Genomic DNA, 18,936 nt, shown 5'->3' on the forward strand with positions numbered 1-18,936 from the left:
GGTCAGCCATTTCGTCACTGTAGGGACTGGACCAAGTTATCTAAGATCTTTGAGTTTTCTCTCATCTATAAAATGGGAATAACATCCCACCTCCTGGGTTGGCATGAGCCATAAGCAGACTAGTGAATGTAAAGTCTATAGCAGGGCACCAGACATGCACGGAAGCAGCCGAGGAAGTGAGGTAGCCATCACGGAGGAGGAGAGGGAACACTTTCAAATGATTTGTTTCACGTATCAATCTTTTAATGCATTAAAAAAAAAAAAGACAAACTGGAAAACAGTTTTACATTGACCTAGAGGAGATCATCACATATAGCCATTTTAACAAACCCCACAACCACATATTAAGTCCAGACAGCTCCTGCTAGATCCTAACCTTCAAGGCTGAACTGTCTTACCCTGTTCACAGAAGAATCAAAGCATTAAGCAAAGCCAAGGTTCTCAGACCTTCCCTTCTAAATCTTCCTTTTAGACCAAGAGGACAGAGCAGAACCAGGCAGGGTTGTGTTTTTATTCAGGAGATGGTTAATAACAATATTGGAAAATTCATTTACTCCTTGGAGCTCTGTGCCCACAGAATGATTTAAGAGGCCCCTGTGTATATATGTGATTGGGTCTAGGTAGAGATATTTTGGTCTGAACTGTGAGGTTTATGGCAAATAGAGTGGATGAATGGCTCTAGGCCATAGGACAAGTGTCACAAATGCTACGTCTTCAAGGAAATAAGGCATATGCTGTTGCCTCCAAATACTGTGAGGCAAGTAAGTAGTGACTACCAGACTAGTCCATTCATATAGCAGACTCCTACTTGGGTCTTTGCAAAAATAAAATCTGGGTGCTGAGGGCCCCCCTTTTAGTGAAAGCCAAAGGCCCTAGAACAGAATGCCAGAAAGTCTTTTATTAATTACTCTGGGCTAAAAAGACACTTAAGGTCATTTCAGGAAGAAGAAAAATGCTAACCTCCCTTCAAGTTTTAGTAGCCAATAGGAATCTGGGCTCTGAAAAGTCACACATACTTTCCCCCTGACTGCAAGACCATGGGCAACTGTGGCAACTCAGGAAAAGTGAGAGCGAACCATGTGAGCAGTGTTTACTGTGGGCAGCTAATGGCCGTGAGCAGTAGAAGAGCTCACAGCCATCACACTGGGGCAGTGCTCTGCTCTGTGGGCCTGTTTTGGCAGAATCCCGTCATCCACAGGACCAAGGGGTGGGAGTGTTGGGAACAGATGATTCTGTGTTCCACAGATAATGGCATGAAGGGACCGTTAATAGATAAGGTTTAAGCACAGCATTTGGACACAACTCCTTTAGACATTCTGTTATTGAAGTCTTAAGAGCTTAGAACCTAGAAGGATTGAGAAATTCTAAAGAATAAAGACAAACAGAAAAAGAAGGTGAAAGGTATCAAAGACACAAGAGCTCTTTGTAGATGCTGGCTGGCTCACTTTGTCCTCAAGTTCATCTTAGAGCTCACATGAATTTGAGACATGAGGCAGAGACATTAGACCTGTGTCAAGGGCAAAAACTTCTGGTAGTAGCTCTTGGTGACGTCAATCATCAGCTCCTGGGTACATTCTGGGAGCTCCCCTGAAAATAGTCCTGGGAAAAGAAAGACCTGGTCAACCAACAGGAGCCGAGGGAGGCCAGCAGCTCTGATTTCTGTTTAAACCCCTATGGGCCCTTTTCTTTACTCATGAGTGTCTAAATGCTAGGTCTTCCAGCTTCAACGCTAGCAGAATATTTCTACTGACCATATCTTCAAGATGATATTTTTGTGTTGGGGGGAGACAAATAATGCAAATTCCCCGAATGGATAAAGACCTTCCAGGTAAAAGAGGTTCATACATTATTGCATGAGCTGAAGAGTTAAGGCATCTCCGATTACATGGGAGGTTGTTCCAGACAAGGATTTGCCCATGCCCTGGATTCTGATGTGACAAGCCCAGGTGAACACTCTCTGAGGTAAGAAACTGCTCTGTTGTTCATATAACGAAGCTGAATCCAATCCCCAAACCTGCTACATACAGAAAAATTGTGGATGGGAGTAGAACAGAAATATCCTACCAAAAGACAAAAAACTGTATTTAAGGATTTCAGGGAAAGAGGCACTCTCATCCACTATGGATAAAAGCATACGTTTGTACCACTATTTGGAAGAACAACTCTGGAAAATCTAGCAAAACTTTTAAAGGTTCATACCCTGTGATCTGACAACCCAACTTCTAAGAATTTATCTTACAAATAACCTTGCCCAAGTGAACAATATAAGTATAAGAATATTAATGCAGCAAAGTTTCTAATAGTGAAAAGCCAGGTACAATATCTAATGGTCCATTATTCCAGGAAACTGGTCAGTTACATTACGGTGTATTTATGTAGTGAAAACCACGCAACCATGAAAAGGAATGAGGGGAATCTCTACATACTGACAAGAAAAGATCCCCAAGATAAACTGTTAAAGCAAATTTCCAAACAGAATAGAAAGTGTGCATCTGTTTATACAGGTGTGAACAGTTTTATATACCCATGTTATATACAAAAGTACACACATATGCACAGATACGTACACACACCTGTGCATTAATGCACATACAAAACAAACACATACACTTGCATATATATACACGCAGAAAATAACAGGCAGGACAGAAAAAAGGTCTAAAGAATACAGAATCCTCAAAGGTACCTTTTATAAATGTGCAGTCTGTGTTAGATTTGCAAACATGTTTGGTCTGCACAGTATTTAATCTTTTTAAAAAGCTAGCAGCCAACATTTAAAAATTCAGAGATATCATGTAGATATGCAGATTTTTAGCTCCTCATGAACTATCAGAAATTCTTAAAATGTTAGCTCTGTACTCTTAGCCAGCCATGACAGGCTGTCATTTCAATCACGTCTGTCTGACTCCTACAGGCAGTTTTGGCTTTTTGGTTCCTGACCCAGATTCTTTCCGGATGGAAAGAATTGTCTTTTCATTTTATTCCACTACTCAGTGGAGCCCTCAAAAATGTGCCAGTTGTCCTAAAATTTTAGGTCTCTTTTTTAAAGACAGAGATTGCCAACAGCAATATCTAGATGGTTAACTTTTGTTTGTCAAACTACTAAAAATGAACATGGCAAGGACCTTGTCACAGCACAGAAAGTACTGGACTCTAAATATGGGGTCTTAAGAACTAATCAAGGCTTTCCCACAAACAACCTCTGACCCTGTGGACAACTCAATCTCTCTAGGCCTCAGTTTCCCCATCTACACAATCATCTCTAGGGTCTCATGCAGCCTGAATCCTCCATCAGAACCTCCAAACAGTGCTTACTTGGATTTCAAATACCAAGTGGTGTGTCTCCCTGTCTTGGCCATCAATGCCCAAAGACCACTGCTGGTTCTAAGGACCCTGAATAAGTTAAAAGAGATTAAGATATTACTCTGGTAATAGACTTCTCACCTCAGAGGGTGAGACGGTCTGACAATCAACCGAAAACAACCACTGAGGCTGTTCTGATCTGTGCATGCTAAGAACAATGATACTTTCTCACAGTGGGAACCCAATCTAGGGAGAATCACTCAGCAAGGCTCTCCTTCCTCCTCTGCAAATGCAGAGGTACATGGAACAGCAGAATGGCCCATTTCCTCCCCAAGGAATCTGAATGGATGATTTTGCACATCTTTGAAACCCACAGTCAATGATCTGAGTGATGAGTTTTTTAATTGGAAAAGCAACTAAACCACCAAGGGGTACATCTCATATATTGTCAAATCTCTCACTACATAGCATCTCCCATCTGTGAATCTCTGGTGTGCCTCTGTCCACGCTGCATGAGTTCAACCATGTAAAACCATCCACAGAAGAGATGAGACTGCCTTGGGGTAGGGGTGGGGGACATGAGGTTTTCTTCTTCTTTCTTCTTTCTTTTCTTTTCTTCTTCTTTCTTCTTATTTCCGCTTTCCTGTGTTTTTCAAGTTTTCTAGGAGGAGGGTATATTACTTTTGTTTGCTCACATGCTTGGCCATTGGGAACTCTGAGCTCACAAGGGCTTTACCTGAGGGCATTCTGTCAGCCAAATTAGAGAGGGGATGTATTTGCTTCTCTTGGGTGTCCCAGAGGTATCATTGGCCTTAGACCATGTTTTATGTTAACTCTTCAGTTTGGGCATTCCTGGGTAGTGTGGGAAGTATAAGTTCAAGACCCCAAACAACATGAAGCCATGTTAGAATTCTCTGGAAGATTTTTCCTTTTTCCACCCAGAGCCCAGACCAAGAAAGGCTTGCTTCTTTGTACTTTTTCTGTGCTGGTGGCAGGTTGACTCTAGATCAACTTTTATTGAGAGATCACCCTTCAAGAGGATCTCTCTGCCTTTCAAGGCTTTTTCTCTCATCCCCACAGGAGTATCAAACCTTAAACTACTCTATTTATTAAAAAGATGCATAAGCCTAACCAGGCTTATAGTGTGGGTTTAGTCTCCTCTTTGCTTCTGACCCTTGAAATTTCCTTGTGAACCCAACTGCACATTTAAAAAGATACTGGTTAGATTTTTAGATAGCATTTCTAGGTAATCTCTAGCAGGAGAATTTTTAAATTAGCTAGATCAATACATTGTCAAAGATAAAAATTGCATGCATTATTTTTGCGATGGAAAATGAGCCTGAGCTTTCATAATCAGCACCCAAGCTTACCTGGGCAGCCTGAGAAGATGGTGAATGGTGGCACCACAGTTTCTGGGGGTAATACTGTGTTGTCAAGAATTTTGCAGCAGTCTTTCAACACACATCGGCGCCCCTGAAATTAAAATCTTGTCACTAGGAAATAGAGCAGGAAATGCTCAAGTAGAAGTTGCCTGGTCTGCTGCATGGAATGCTATTTTATATTTTCTCCATTCATAATATCATACAATATATAGAGCCAAGAGGTTTGGCCACAATTCCCTACTTCAGGTAGCCCATGACAAGCAGGAAGAGGTAGGGGTATGAGTGTATGCATGAGCATGCGTGTGTGCATGAACTTGGAAAAAGGACAGTTCAGGTTATCTTAGATGTTACAGACTGAAATTCAGTTTCCCAAGAGTTGTACCATTTTCTGTCTTTTTTCTTAAATTTAGTGGACATCTACTTTTTTGTTTGTCCAACATTTGATCACCTTTCTTCTGGTAATAGTACCTGTATTGTCCTTGGTAACACCCTTCTGCCCCTGACAGTCCCCTATCCTAACCCCAAACCCCAAGCCTGGCTTCAAGGACTGTTTTATGGAATGAGCCAAATCAGTCTGATGAATCACAATATCAAGGCTTCTGCTGGCACTACTGGGAAAAGAAGTTCTTTCCATCGGGGTTTCTAGAGGACAGGACAGACATTTGGACCAGCTGTCTTGTTTCCACGAGGGAAGAAACTGCCTGAGAGCTTCCCAGAGGAAAGTGGGAAAGAGAAGGAGACTAATTCTCATGACATCAATTGAACCCCTAAAGCCACATGTGTACACAATTGGGATCAATTTTTACTCTTGGTTCATATTAGCCATAGTTTGTTTTGAAGGTTTAGGTCCAGCCTTATGCTTGACTTTATCCACTGCAGAATTGAAAAGTGGCAACTTTTCAATTCTGCATCACCCACAGCATTTTGAGGGCAAGAAATAAGGTCTGGAAGATACATCTGTTTCCTAGTTTAAGGGAAAGGGGAGGTTTCTTCTATAAATAGATTAAAGTTGTGCCTCAGACTACCTGCCGAGTAAGTGAAAGTTTCAGTCTTCACTGACTACTTTGACATCACCAGGGCCTGTGCATTCACTTGGTTCTGGTCAGAGGATCTGATAAAACATACTTGGCTGACAATGTGGAATCCCCAACAACATCAGGAGAATGCTAACCTGTCTAGATCTCAGATTTTACCAAAGAATATGAAAGATACTTTGATTTGGTTGTATTAAAATTTTCCTAATTACTAATAAATACCCAAATGTATGTATTTCCAGGGATGTCCAAGTCGATTGCTAAATGAATGTTTTAGAAAGCTTATACCTTGAAGGTCTAAAATTTTTAAGTGACTAAGCTGTCTCTGGCAAGGTGGATAATAGCCTTGGCAATACTTGGCACTATCCGTAGCTCAGAACAAGTTATAACTGCAGCTCTCCATTCATTCTTGGAAAGTTCCTTCCCATGAGTTACCTGCTAGTGGCAATTCCCAAAATACAGCAGGTGGCCAGCTCCCCTGATGACTCCCAAATTAACTTAAAGATGTCCTATGACACCTAGGCTCCTAATAATTCCAACTAAGCACATGGGGCACTGGGTGGAAAGAAGCTGAATGTGCTGCGTGAGGCATGACCCATTCACACAGAGGGCTCTGTAGACAAAGGGCCCTGGAAAAGAAGACCAGTGGGAATAAAACTTCCACTGTGTATCATCAGCCACCACCCAGCCTGGAGGCACCTGCTGGGTCCACTAGTTAGCCACTCTGCCCACTCAGGCAAATGATGTTCAATCAGCTTCTAGAGCATTCTGGGCAAACTAATCAATTAAACAGCAGCAGAAGTCAGAATGTGGGTACTTCTTAGGAATGAGTGTACTGGCAATAGATGAGGAGGTGAAAAGCTGAAACTGCTTCTTTATTCTTTCCTGGAGGACTTTCCCAGGAGGAGTCAAAAACTCCATGTTGCCAGTATTACGGCCACCTGTATCTCCTGACAGAAGTTACTCCACATCCTCAAGCCTTGGGCTCCTCCTCTGGGAAACAGAACATAAAATCAAACCTGCAGGGATGCTGTGAGGATTAGAGACAATGAACATAAAACTCACAGTACAGTCACAGTGCCCATGAAGACTGTCTGTGAGGCTCTTTCTGCAGGCACCTGGGCAACTCTGATGGACACTTATAACTTCACGCATCTGAACAGCAGTTAGATCACCAAATGGGTGCAGTCACAAGAGTCTGTGGGTCATGGGGACAGCTGGACTCTAAAAGAGTCCCTGCTAGCTCTGAGATTCTAGAGCTCTAAAAGGATCTTTCTCCTGAGATTACTTGGGAATTTGTAAAAGGCTCAGCAAATAGGTACTGCCAATACCCAACAGTGACGATGTCTGAAATGATGTATCAGAAAGTGGCACAAAAACGCAGAGTACGGGACAAAAAGACTAGAACTCCCTAAGCACTGGGAAGAGCATTTGGATTTTAACATTTCAGACATTTAGCTCCGGGGATAAAGGACGGGGCTAACACAGGAAACTACTATGAACATGTCATCACTCTGCAGAAGAGAATGTCGGAAAAATCCAGCTGTGGCTTAGAAAGCCAGCTTTTGTCACACAGAATGAGCAGACAGAATGGGTTTCACGATTTTCCCTCTTTCTTCAACATCATGCCAAACAAAAGACCCTCTGTTTCTAAGACATATGAAGGGACTTCTCTGGAGGAGAATATTTGGCAAGACAACCACTTCTCTTAATTCTGAATAACAGGTCAGACTGGGATGTTTTCCACAGCAATGTGGCCCTCCACGGCACGGTCCATCTTTGCTGTGCTCTCGTGGCTTGTAGAATGTGACTGCGTGGTTTATGCAAGTATTTTATACTTGAATACTATCCAGAACAGGGAACCACCTCTGTATTATTGGGAATAACCATTTAAGTCCTTGGCTTTTCCTAGAAGCTATGATTTGGGTATAAATTCAAAATCTAGGAGACATTTTCCCTAAACCTTAAGGCAGTTCAGCTCTGGTCATTAACATTCTCACCCAGGATGCGCCCATAAATCCCAACTGAAATCAAGCTCTTCATCAATGAAATACTAAGAAATCCAATTTCCGAAAGCCTTGGCCCGATGAAACGAGGAGACGCCAAGCCTCCTGAGCACTGAATGTCCAAATGTCCACTGAACAAGGGCCCATGCGTGCCCTGCACACCCACCGCCCTGAACTACTTACAGTTCCCTTAATGACACGCCCCTTGTCCCCCCACTAGACTGTACGATCCTGGAGGTAAAGCACCAGGCAGGCCATGGAGCAGGCACGGCTATTCATACCGCCTGGGCTCAAATCTCAGCTTTCCACTTCACAGCCCTGTCAAATCCCTAATTTCTAAGGTCTCCAGGCTTATCACCTAGGGATAGTAACAGTTAGCTACCACCCGTAGATGGTTATAAGGGTCAAATGAAATAATCAAAGGGAAGAGTTTAACATCATATAGAAGAAATTAGATAAAATTTAGCCATGATTATTAATGCCTAGAAATCTTCAAATCCAGTAATAATCCCAGTAGACCAGAAACTACTTCTACCCTGCTTGGCCACAGCAGCAGAGGCCCACGGATGTGAGGGACGGAGCTGGAGGACAGGGAAGCTGTTTAGGCAGCCAAGACACCATACTCACAATCACACAGTTCTTGCCAACGTGAACGTATGAGCCAATCTGAGCTGCGTTGACCACACAATCTTCCTCAATAAAGACATGGTCCCCGATATGTAAAGGAAAGAATGCAACGCTAGAGAAGGAAAAGAAGATGAACAACAACAAAAAAAAGGTCAAGGTGATTTGCTTTCGGTCAAGGTTTATAGAACTGCTGATCATACTCTCAACTTCATCATCTTGTCTTAATAAGACTGCTCCTAGCAAGGAAGGAATCCTCAGGCTAAGAGAATTCTATGATGTTGGAGATAAATGTGATTACTAGCCCAAAATCAGAAATATTGGACCGGGCAGTGTACGAGGAAACAGCAAGACCAAAGTGGCAAGACCTTCCAAGCTAAAAGAGCTGGCACCAATGAATGAATGTTTTGCTCAGTCCTGCCTCCTTGGAAAGGCTCATAGGTTACATATTTGGTAATCTGCCCAAGATGTTGTAGGGGACTGACATCAGTTCCTGGGATATATTTTCTACTATTCAACATTCCAAAAATTTGTATATTCACTGATTTTACTAAGTGCCTATTTGCCAGACTCTATGTTAAAAATTGGAAATATAACGGCAAGCAAAAATGACACTATCCAGCCCATAAGGAGACAGCAATCAAGAAGATTAAACAAATGATTATTTAAGTAGTTATTTACAACTATGATAAGTACTACAGAGTAAAAAATACCAAGTTATAAGTAGAGACTTTACCTAGATTATTAGTTTGGTAAAAGTATAATTTTTTTTTAAGATTTTATTTATTTATTTGACAGACAGAGATCACAAGTAGGCAGAGAGGCAGACAGAGAGAGAGAGGAAGGGAAGCAGGCTCCATGCTGAGCAGAGAGCCCGATTCAGGGCTCGATCCCAGGACCCCGGGATCATGACCTGAATCGAAGGCAGAGGCTTTAACCCACTGAGCCACACAAGCGCCCCAAAAGTTTAATTTTAAGTGACATTTAAGGGGCATCTGGGTGGCTCAGTCGGTTAAGCACCTGACTTTGGCCCAGGTTATGATCTCAGAGTCCTAGGATCAAGCCTCATATTGGGCTCTGCACTCAGTGGGGAGTCTGATTCCTCTCTCCCTCTCCCTCTACCCATCCCCATGCTCGTCTGCCCTCTGAATAAATCTTTAAAAGAAAAAGTGACATTTAAGCCAAGACCTGAAGGATGAGTAGGAGTCAGTAAGCTTTCTCCAGACTTCTGACATCACTGCTATTCTCCATGATTCCTCAAATGTCATTGACAGTGGTTCTATGATCACATTTACAAGTAACTTCAGTACCTTGGGATAGAAAATATTTGGACTAGAACTAAAATAAAGTAGCTGGATGCTCACTGGCTCTATCTAGTCCTGTGCTCTGTTTTGTCAGGAATATTTTGTCAGAGAGGATACCTGTCCTCCCTGGACCTATAGCTTATTTAAATTTTCCTTAATCCATTTGTATTTTTGATCTGGGACCCTTGTGTGACAATGAATTCCTTGATCTTATCAGTCTATAGCAGCACTGTCAGCACCTGAATTTTAAATTAAAAATTCCAAACTTGATATTATTATCCAGTTCTATGATCTATTATCTAGTTCTTGTATAGAGCTATGTGAGGTGGGGGACAGGGGAATCCATACTTACTTGCTGTTTCTGTGTTGCTATTTACACTTTTGTATTCCTATATTTCCCATGACTATTCCTAATTACACAACCTACTGTTCACCAATAAACCCCCTATTTATTCTCAGTGCTTTTCTGAGACCACAGCCAGCACAGTAATGCTGCTATCAGAAGGGGGAGCCAACAACTCGGGCAGAGAACCTGTCACAGTGTGGAACCACAAAAGCCCACCGCAAGGATTTCTCATTTCCCCCAACAGCCTTCTGAGCTAATAAGCAAATGTTTTCACGTGAATGATTTGCCCTGGCTCCCTGCTCCCATTCCTGTATGTAATGGAAAGCCTGGAGTCTGACTCCATTCTGAGACATGCAGGACGATTCCTGTGTGCTTCACTCCTTGGTAGTACAGTCTGAGTTGGTTGCTCTCTTTACTGTTCCTTCCTAACCGTGTTCAGCCTTGTGACAGGACTGTCACATTATACAGGGGCTATCACAATATAGTATCACATTCTATAGTAGTCATCTATGTATGTAAGTGTTTCTACCACTAGGTTTTTGAAAACTGTAAGGCAGGAATGTTATTTCATCCATCTTTTATGTACCCACCTTATAATCTACTGACTGACATAAGAAAGCACTCAATCAGTGCTTGCTGAATTACTCAATGAAATGCAGATGATGCCATAGGTAGAAGCCGGAGGGAAAAGAGGGAGAGGTAAAAACAACATCAACAAAAATATACCAGCACATCAAGCATAGCTGACAGTTTTCCTGCCCTGTCCATGACTTCCCTGGATAATCCTTATTACCATTGAGAGAACAGTGGGCCTGACTTGTCTCTGCCCTCCTGGTCAAAACTGTTTAGACCAGGGGTGGGCACTTCACTCCAGCTGAGCCAATCAGATTCCCTCTGCCAAGATTCTGGAAGTAAGACCTAAAATCTTTGGCTGCTATCTGTTGAAGCCTAAATAGAGAACTGATATAAATAATGAGCTGAGGCAGAATGGTTGGCTCCACGAGAAAAGGGGGAAGACAAAGTCAACATGAAAGAGAGGAGAGGGAAGCAGAAATGCAGAGACAGAGACCAACAAGAAACAACATAATCTCGGTGATAGAGCGACAGACAGAACAGCTGTCTTGATTCTGGCTAGCTATTCAAGTATAAGTTCTAGTCCCTATGAGGCCTGGCCCCTTTTCCTACCCTTATATTCCATAAATATGCCTGCATCTCTTCATCAGAACCCCCTCTGCCTTTGCCAATTCAAGTGGATTCTGTTTCTGGCAACCAACCAACAACCAGACTAAGACAACCACCACCAGAGTTGAGTTCATTACAGTGAATTCCTCCTCAGTGACCCAAACAATAGCACAGACCCACTCCTTACACCACAACTCAACACTTGGAATACACCACGCGTAGCAGCGTCTCGCACATGACTGAAATTAGGTAAGTAAATTACATACCCTTTGCTGAATTTCTTGAATGGTGGCCTTATGACACTCCGACTTTTCACAACACAATGACGTCCAACTCTTACATTTGCCAGATCCCCTCGGATAATACAGTCATTCATCACAATGGTCTACAAAATAAAGCACATTTTATTTTTTTTTTTTAAGATTTTATTTATTTGACAGACAGAGATCATAAGGAGGCAGAGAGGCAGGCAGAGAGAGAGGAGGAAGCAGGCTCCCTGTTGAGCAGAGAGCCCGATGCCGGGCTCGATCCCAGGACCCTGGGATCATGACCTGAGCCGAAGGCAGAGGCTTTAACCCACTGAGCCACCCAGGCACCCCCAAATAAAGCACATTTTAAAAAGCTACCAACATGGCCTGAAATACAACAAAAAAGAGTAGGTAAGAAGACACTGAAGTTATGCTATGATCTAGTGAGTCACATGTTCTCTCAAAAGGGATAACTTTAAGGTAATGAGAACCGCCTTCTTAACACTGTCTCAGCTGAAGATGTTCCCAGCATACCATGAGCTTTGCTCTTAATATCCCATAAACAGGACTTGTTGAATGAACAGATCTTTACTAAGAATGCCTTAGTTGACCTAGTTTACTCACCTTCTCAGATTCACTTGGTTTTACCTGCCCTTAAGCCTTGGCTGCTTGCTAAGTGAGAATCCAGGCTGCTCCTACCTTTGTCCAATCTCCCAATACTACTGACTGTCTCCAACTTCATGCTCCTGGAGGTAGACCTATTGAGCTCCTGGTTCCTCTCCCAAATTCTGGACTCAGATGAAGTGCAACATTGCAGGGTATGATATCCAGCTGCCCCGAAGATTGCCTAGATAGGCTGCAGGGGTGAAAAACGTAACTCAGAAGTGTGGGGGAATTAATACCCCATACTTGGTAAATAGGTACTCTGGAAATGTCTTCTGAATAAATGAGGCAAAAAAAAAAAAAAAGTGCATATGGCCGGGAAAAGTAAGCTGTGACTAGGACTCATGAGGTATTATGTATGCTTAGGCTTTTTCCCTAGAGGATATAAGGAATCAAAGTTTTTAAGCAGAGGATTAACAGACTGAATCTTTATTTTAGAAATATTACTCTGAAAGCTGTCTACAGTGAATGGAGGGGGCAGGTAAGACTAGAGAGAAAGTGACACTTTAGATGACTACAGTGAATCAAGGTAAAATGAGAGGATGGGCCTTCTCTATAATAGTTGTGCATGAAGAAAAGAGAAATGGAAGGTAGAGGAATCTGTTCAAGCCTCTAGATCTACTAATTAAGAGGGAAGAGAGGGGCAGAGAGACCACATTCAACAACTGTGTAAGTAGAATTGGTCAAATTAAAAGTTTGAAAATTCTACAGAACTATGAGCCAGTCTCTTCAACATATAAGCGGCATGGGGAGAACAACAAGCTGGGGGAAAAGAACTGTTACAGATTTGAAGGGTACTAAGAGATACACCAACCAGATGCAATGTATACTTGACCTTGTTTGGATCCTGATTTGAATAAACCAACAGTAAAAAGACATGTTAAGATACTAGAAAGATCGGGGCACCTGGGTGGCTCAGTGGGTTAAAGCCTCTGCCTTCGGCTCAGGTCATGATCCCAGGGTCCTGGGATTGAGCCCATGCTGGGCTCTCTGCTCCGCAGGGAGCCTGCTCCTCCCCTGTCTCTCTCTTCCTGCCTCTGCCTACTTGTGATCTCTGTCTGTCAAATAAATAAATAAAAATCTCTTAGAAAGATACTAGAAAGATTGAACATGAACTGAGGATTATATGATACTAGAAAATTACTGGTTTCTTAAAAAATATATCATGATAAGGGTACTCTACTCATTTTTTAAAAAWTTTTTTTAAAGATTTTATTTATTTGACAGAGCAAGACACAGCAAAAGAGGGAATACAAGCAGGGGGAGTGGGAAAGAGAGAAGCAGGCTTTCCGCCAAGCAGGGAGCCCAATGTGGGGCTCAATCCCAGGACTTCAGAGTCCTGAACCTGAGCTGAAGGCAGCCGTTTAACAGCTGAGCCACCCTGACACCCCTAAAATCTTTAAATCTTAGTGATATATACTAAGTATTTATGTGTGAAATAATACAGTGTTTGCAATTTGCTTTAAAATACTCCAACTCCCTGCCCTCTCCCTGGTCAAAATAGGTATGGGTTTGTGGGGCAGGTACAGAGATGAAACAAGGATGTCAAAATAACTGCATAAGCTGGTGAATGAGTATATGGAGGTTCATTATACGTTCTCTCTACTTTGGACATGTCTAAAAAGTTGCATAATAGGGGCGCCTGGGTGGCTCAGTGAGTTAAGCCTCTGCCTTCGGCTCAGGTCATGATCCCAGGGTCCTGGGATCGAGCCCCGCATCAGGCTCTCTGCTCAGCGGGGAGCCTGCTTCCCGGCCCCCCTGCTTGCCTCTCTGCCTACTTGTGATCTCAGTCTGTCAAATAAATAAATAAAATCTTTTTTTAAAAGTTGCATAATAATACCAGTGTACACAACAACATGGATAAATCTCAAAAACCTTATGCTGAGTGAAAGAAGGCTGACAACAATGAGTACATGATTCCGATTACAGGCAACTCCAGAAAATGCAAACGTAATCTCTATTAGTGTTGTATCAGTGGTTATCTGGGGCCAAGGGTAGTAGGAAGACTGACTGCAGAGGGGTCCAAGGAAATGAGGGTGATGGAAATATTTTATATCTTAATTGTGGTAGTGGCTACATAGTTGTAAGCATCAGTCAAAACTTGTCAAACTGCAGGACACCTGGGTGGCTCAGCTGGTTAAGCATCTGTCTTTGTCTTGGATTATGGTCCTGGCGTCCTGGGATCGAGCCCCAAATCAAGCTCCATACTCAGTGGGGAGTCTGCTTCTCCCTCTCCCTCTGCCTCTACCCCCTGCTGTGCTTTCTCTCTCCTTTTCACTTGCTCTCTCTCAAATAAATAAATCTTAAAAAAAAAAAAAAAACTTGTCAAACTGCACATTTAAAATGGGTACACTTCATTGCATGTAAATTGTGTCTCAATAAACATAACTTTTAAAATGTTCCACTGTAGGGGCACCTGGGTGGTTCAGTCAGTTAAGCATCTGCCTTCGGCTCAGATTATGATCTCGGGGTCGTGGAATCAAGCCCACACTGGGCTCCCTGCTCAGTGGGGTGTCTGCTTGTCCCTCTCCCTCTGGCCCTCTCCCTGCCTCATGCTCTCTTTTGGTCTCTCTCTCTCACATAAATAAATAAAATCTTTAAAATAAATATTCCACTATAAAATGTTAAAAATGAAAAAAAAGGGGAAGAGAATCTATATGATCTGGTCATTGTTTAGATATTGGGGAAAAAGAGAAAGAGAGTCCAGGATGAAAGTCTAGAATAGGGTGCGCAATTCTGGGGACTGGACTGGATGACAAATTCAACTGTGAAATGTTATTTGAGGTATCTGTGGGAAAACCAACTGGCAGTTATAAATGAAGGTCTGGGGCCCAGGACAGAAGATCAGGGTACGGATGTAGATGGAGAACACCTCAAATACAGGTAAATTTAGATATGTCACTTGTCTGAACACCAGGCTCTGAGAAATTACTAAAAATGAAGTGGGCTCATACTTCGAAAAGTTTACCAATCTCACCTGCATATATGCTCAGTCTATAAAACCTCTACCAGTAAAAAGACAATTTCTCATCAGCTGTTGACTTAAATGACTATAGTTCCTGTTGGTTTTTAAAAACAGTCTACTTCAAGGTTAAGGAGATATCTGTTTCTAGTATGTACTCTTTCATCTGAAATCCTTCATTTACTTTAACCATTGTTTTCTGTTTATGCTTCCATCTACAATCAGAGAAAATGACTTCCTTTTCTTTGGAAGAAAGCAGAATACCAAGAAGTTCTGAGTATTTGGTAATGGTTGTTTTTGTTATACTGTGTTTTAAACAAAGATAGCAATCTTAATCTGGAAATAAAGAAAATCCATAAAAGTCCCTTAGGCAGCCTAAATTACACTCCCATTTGGAGAGGCAAACACGGAAAACATAAGTAATGGATATCACAGGAGGTCAAAGAGATTTAACGTGAGCGACTCAAATCTTGGTTTCCTGTCTCATAAAGAGTGGAGCTGAAGATGAGAAGTCAGATTCAAAACAGAGGCAGCAGGATGTTAAAATGAAAGTGAGTGCATATAAGGACCTCACAGGGAAGAAAATGGTAGTAGAGCAGAGTTCACTGAACTCGACAAAGGATAAGGCAGAGGTGGTAAGCTGGAGGTCTAAGAACTGCACCCAGAAACCTGTTTTGTTTGGCTCACATAGCCTGTTTCATCATTTAAATTTAGTACTATTATTTGAATAGTGGGACATTTTGCACTAAAAAAAAATCCAGACTTCCAGTTTCTTTTGAGAAAATATAGGCCTATATTCCCACATAGCAACAATCAGTTTGAGTTTGGCTAGAACATGTACGCGTCAACTGACCAGATCCCACCACTCCCTGTTGTTGGCACCCAGTCTTCCTTACTCATTTGACCCCTGCCTAACCCTATAGGCACTGTGACACCTGATATAAGGGTTTAGGAAAATAGAAATCTGTAAGGGACAAAACAAAAAACTGGGAACAAAATAACCAATAGGAGAGGGGATAAATGGAACCGTACACAGTAGTGAAAATGCACAAACCACAGTGAATCACAGAAACAGGATTGAGAACAAAGGTCCTTATTAAGTGTGATAGGTGTTTCCTACTGTGGTTATAGTAGTAAGTGAGCATTAAAAAAGTAGATAACAGAAAGCCAAGTAAAGCTAAAGTATATACGTGTATAGTTTACATGGATGTAAACATGTATATATGTATTAGTTTACAACCAACAACATGGATGAACTTTGAAAACATTATGGTAAGTGAAATAAGCCACACAAAAAAGGACAAGTATTATAGATCTAGATTAGGCAAATTCACTGAGACAGGAAGTGGACTGAGGTTATTAGTGACTAGGCCCCGTGTGGGAGGCAGGAGTGGGGAAGATGGGGAGGAAAGAGGGAGTAATTCCTAAATGAGTATAGAGTTTCTGTCCGGGTGGTGAAAGTTTTAGAAATACATAGTGGTGATCATTGCACAATGGTTGTAAATAGAATATATATTTTTAAGTAGGCTCCACACCCAGCGTAGAGCCCAGTGCAGAACTTGAACTCATGACCCTGAGATCTAGACCTGAGCTGAGATCAAGAGTAGTATGCTCAACCAAATGAGCCACTCGAGCACCCCAATTTTAAATATAATTAACACCAATGGATTGTACACTTAAAGACAAAGTGGCAAATTTTGTCACATGTATTTTATCACAATTTAATAAACAGATGTTTCCTAAAAATCACAGAAAATGTTTTGAAATTACCTAAGGGATTTTTTAAAAACTCCACAATTTGCTAATCTGCTAATCAGATTGGGATTAACGGATTTTCTAATTCTGTGCAGGAAAAGTGTGTCTGTAATTACTAGTTATACTTAATTATTGAGCTACGCTTCTATTAAATCTCATGTTATGATGAGCTAATGGAGACAGCAATTGTCTCTACTAAAAAAATTTATGATTGCTTGATTATAGTGAGACTGTCTTCCCTTTTAATTTAGAGATATAATATTTCAAAGACAAATGGCAGGAAAAACAGTGGACTTCAGTGTTTGTCACGCTCAAATATATCTTGATATTTTCTCTGGTTCTGATATGTCCTAATATTATTCCCATGTTTATACTTTTCTCTCTGCTATTTCAGTTCATTCAGACTACAAATTCTCAGCCTATCATATTCCATTTTGCAAAGCTGTTTCATAGTTTAGTGTCTTTCCCAATTCTCTCTTTAAATTTTATTTGTTTGACACAGAAAGAAAGTGCATAAGCAGGGAAAGAGGCAGAGGAGAGGGAGAGAAGCAGACTCCCGGCTGAACAGGGAGTGCAACTCAGGGCTTGACCCGAGTTCAAGGACCCGAGGGCGCCTGGGTGGCTGAGTGGATTAAGCCTCTGCCTTCATCTCAGGTCGTGATCTCGGGGTCCTGGGATCGAGTCCTGCAAGGGGCTTTCTGCTCAGCAGGGAGCCTGCTTCCCTCCTTCTCTCTCTGCCTGCCTCTCTGCCTACTTGTGATCTCTCTCTCTCTCTGTCAAATAAATACATAAAATATTTTTAAAAAAAGAGTTTCAGTTAATGTTGAATCATTATTACTAAACAATTATATTATTATACTTTATAGCTTCTACACTTAAGTGTTTCGGTGCCTATTTATGTTTGTGTCCGGTAGTTTAGGGCACACTACAACACTTCATAATAATTTCAGTTCTGGGTGCCATGCATAAAGGGGAAAAGGTTTTCTGTTGCCTCCTTTTATTGAGTCTTTTTTGTATTCAATACAATTTGGAGAATGAAAATAAGGGAAATTTTAAATGTACAGCAATAAGTGGGAGACGTGGCAACATATTCTCTGCCCTCCTAATGTGATAACTAGTGGAAAGAAAGCAAAGGCATGCATCCTGGAACTGGCTTTGTCCCTTACCTTGCCATTGAGAACGATGTTCTGACTTCCGCACAATACCGACTGGCGACTAACTTTGTTTCCAGATGCCTGAAAGCAAAGAGCAGAAAATGGGGCTGTGCAAACTGAGTGGATTCTGGGCTACGGGTTTCCATCCAAAAAAGCTGCTACCAGAGAGGAAAGGACTTTCAATGGGGCGAAGTCCCCTGATATCCTGAGTACGGGATATCAAAGCAAAGATGGATTAGGAAACTAGGGATTCCAAGAAGGGAATCCAGAATTTGGACGTGGTAGGTCTAGAGCCTGATAACATCAGAGACGGGGATTCAAGTTTCAGTTCTACACTTGTAGCCCTAAATCCGGGATACCGACTTAACCGATATCAGAGTTGCAAGAATTCAAGCAACGCTGACTGAGCGCTTACCCTACTTCGAGCAATTTACACACATCATGTATTGACTAGAAAGGACCTAACCGTCTTTCAGCATACAGTAATAAATTACGACACGTTAGTTAAAAAACAAACAAACAGACAAACAAAAAACACCCTTCTGAAAGGCTCGAAGCCTGGAGTTCTTGATATTAAGGTGGATGAGACTTGTCCTGCTTTCTGGAAGGCATTTTATCTTTAGGAAATAAGGAATAAGTAAAAAACCTAAACCTGCCATGCAAGGAATAAATAACAAAGCCGGGCCATTCACGAAGTGACTGTAGGTAATCTCGGACTAAACGCCAAAGGGATCCGGGATGGGATAGGGACAGGATGGAGACACCAGCTTCGGAGGGACGCAGGCTCGGAAAAGGGAGGGCAGATGTCTAAACACGCGTACCGTCTCAATGTACTCGGACTTGTTGTAAAGCAGCTCGCCCAACTCCATGGCCACCAACTTCCCGCAGCTCCGTTCCTGTCAATGCCTGTCAGCCGGTCAGTCTGACTGGAATTCGGGCGACTTCCGGCCGCCCCTCCACTTCCGCCCGCTCC

General features: G+C 42.0%; 1 protein-coding gene across 1 annotated transcript; it reads right to left on the reverse strand.

Annotated features, from left to right (window-relative positions):
- Positions 1 to 1,381: 1,381 nt before the first annotated feature.
- Positions 1,382 to 18,923, reverse strand: DCTN5 (dynactin subunit 5). Its single transcript, XM_032844047.1, has 6 exons — positions 18,785 to 18,923; positions 17,976 to 18,044; positions 11,448 to 11,566; positions 8,353 to 8,464; positions 4,674 to 4,776; positions 1,382 to 1,599 (listed from the first exon to the last, which is right to left on the reverse strand). Exons 1-6 carry the CDS (start codon positions 18,830 to 18,832, stop codon positions 1,502 to 1,504), a joined length of 549 nt encoding a protein of 182 aa, XP_032699938.1. The 5' UTR covers positions 18,833 to 18,923; the 3' UTR covers positions 1,382 to 1,501.
- Between the last annotated feature and the right edge of the window lie 13 nt (positions 18,924 to 18,936).

This window comes from Lontra canadensis, unplaced genomic scaffold (genome assembly GCF_010015895.1).
Source record: "Lontra canadensis isolate GAN:19392208 unplaced genomic scaffold, GSC_riverotter_1.0 scaffold146, whole genome shotgun sequence".
Lineage (NCBI taxonomy): Eukaryota > Metazoa > Chordata > Mammalia > Carnivora > Mustelidae > Lontra > Lontra canadensis.

Excerpts from the sequence above, each read along its gene's own strand:
- DCTN5 (XM_032844047.1), bottom strand. The coding sequence starts at position 18,832 with ATGGAGTTGGGCGAGCTGCTTTACAACAAGTCCGAGTACATTGAGACG. Across the intron at positions 18,045-18,784 it reads AGTCCGAGTACATTGAGACG|GCATCTGGAAACAAAGTTAG; the intron begins GTACGCGTGTTT and ends CTTTGCTTTCAG. Across the intron at positions 1,600-4,673 it reads CATCTTCTCAGGCTGCCCAG|GACTATTTTCAGGGGAGCTC; the intron begins GTAAGCTTGGGT and ends TTCTTTTCCCAG.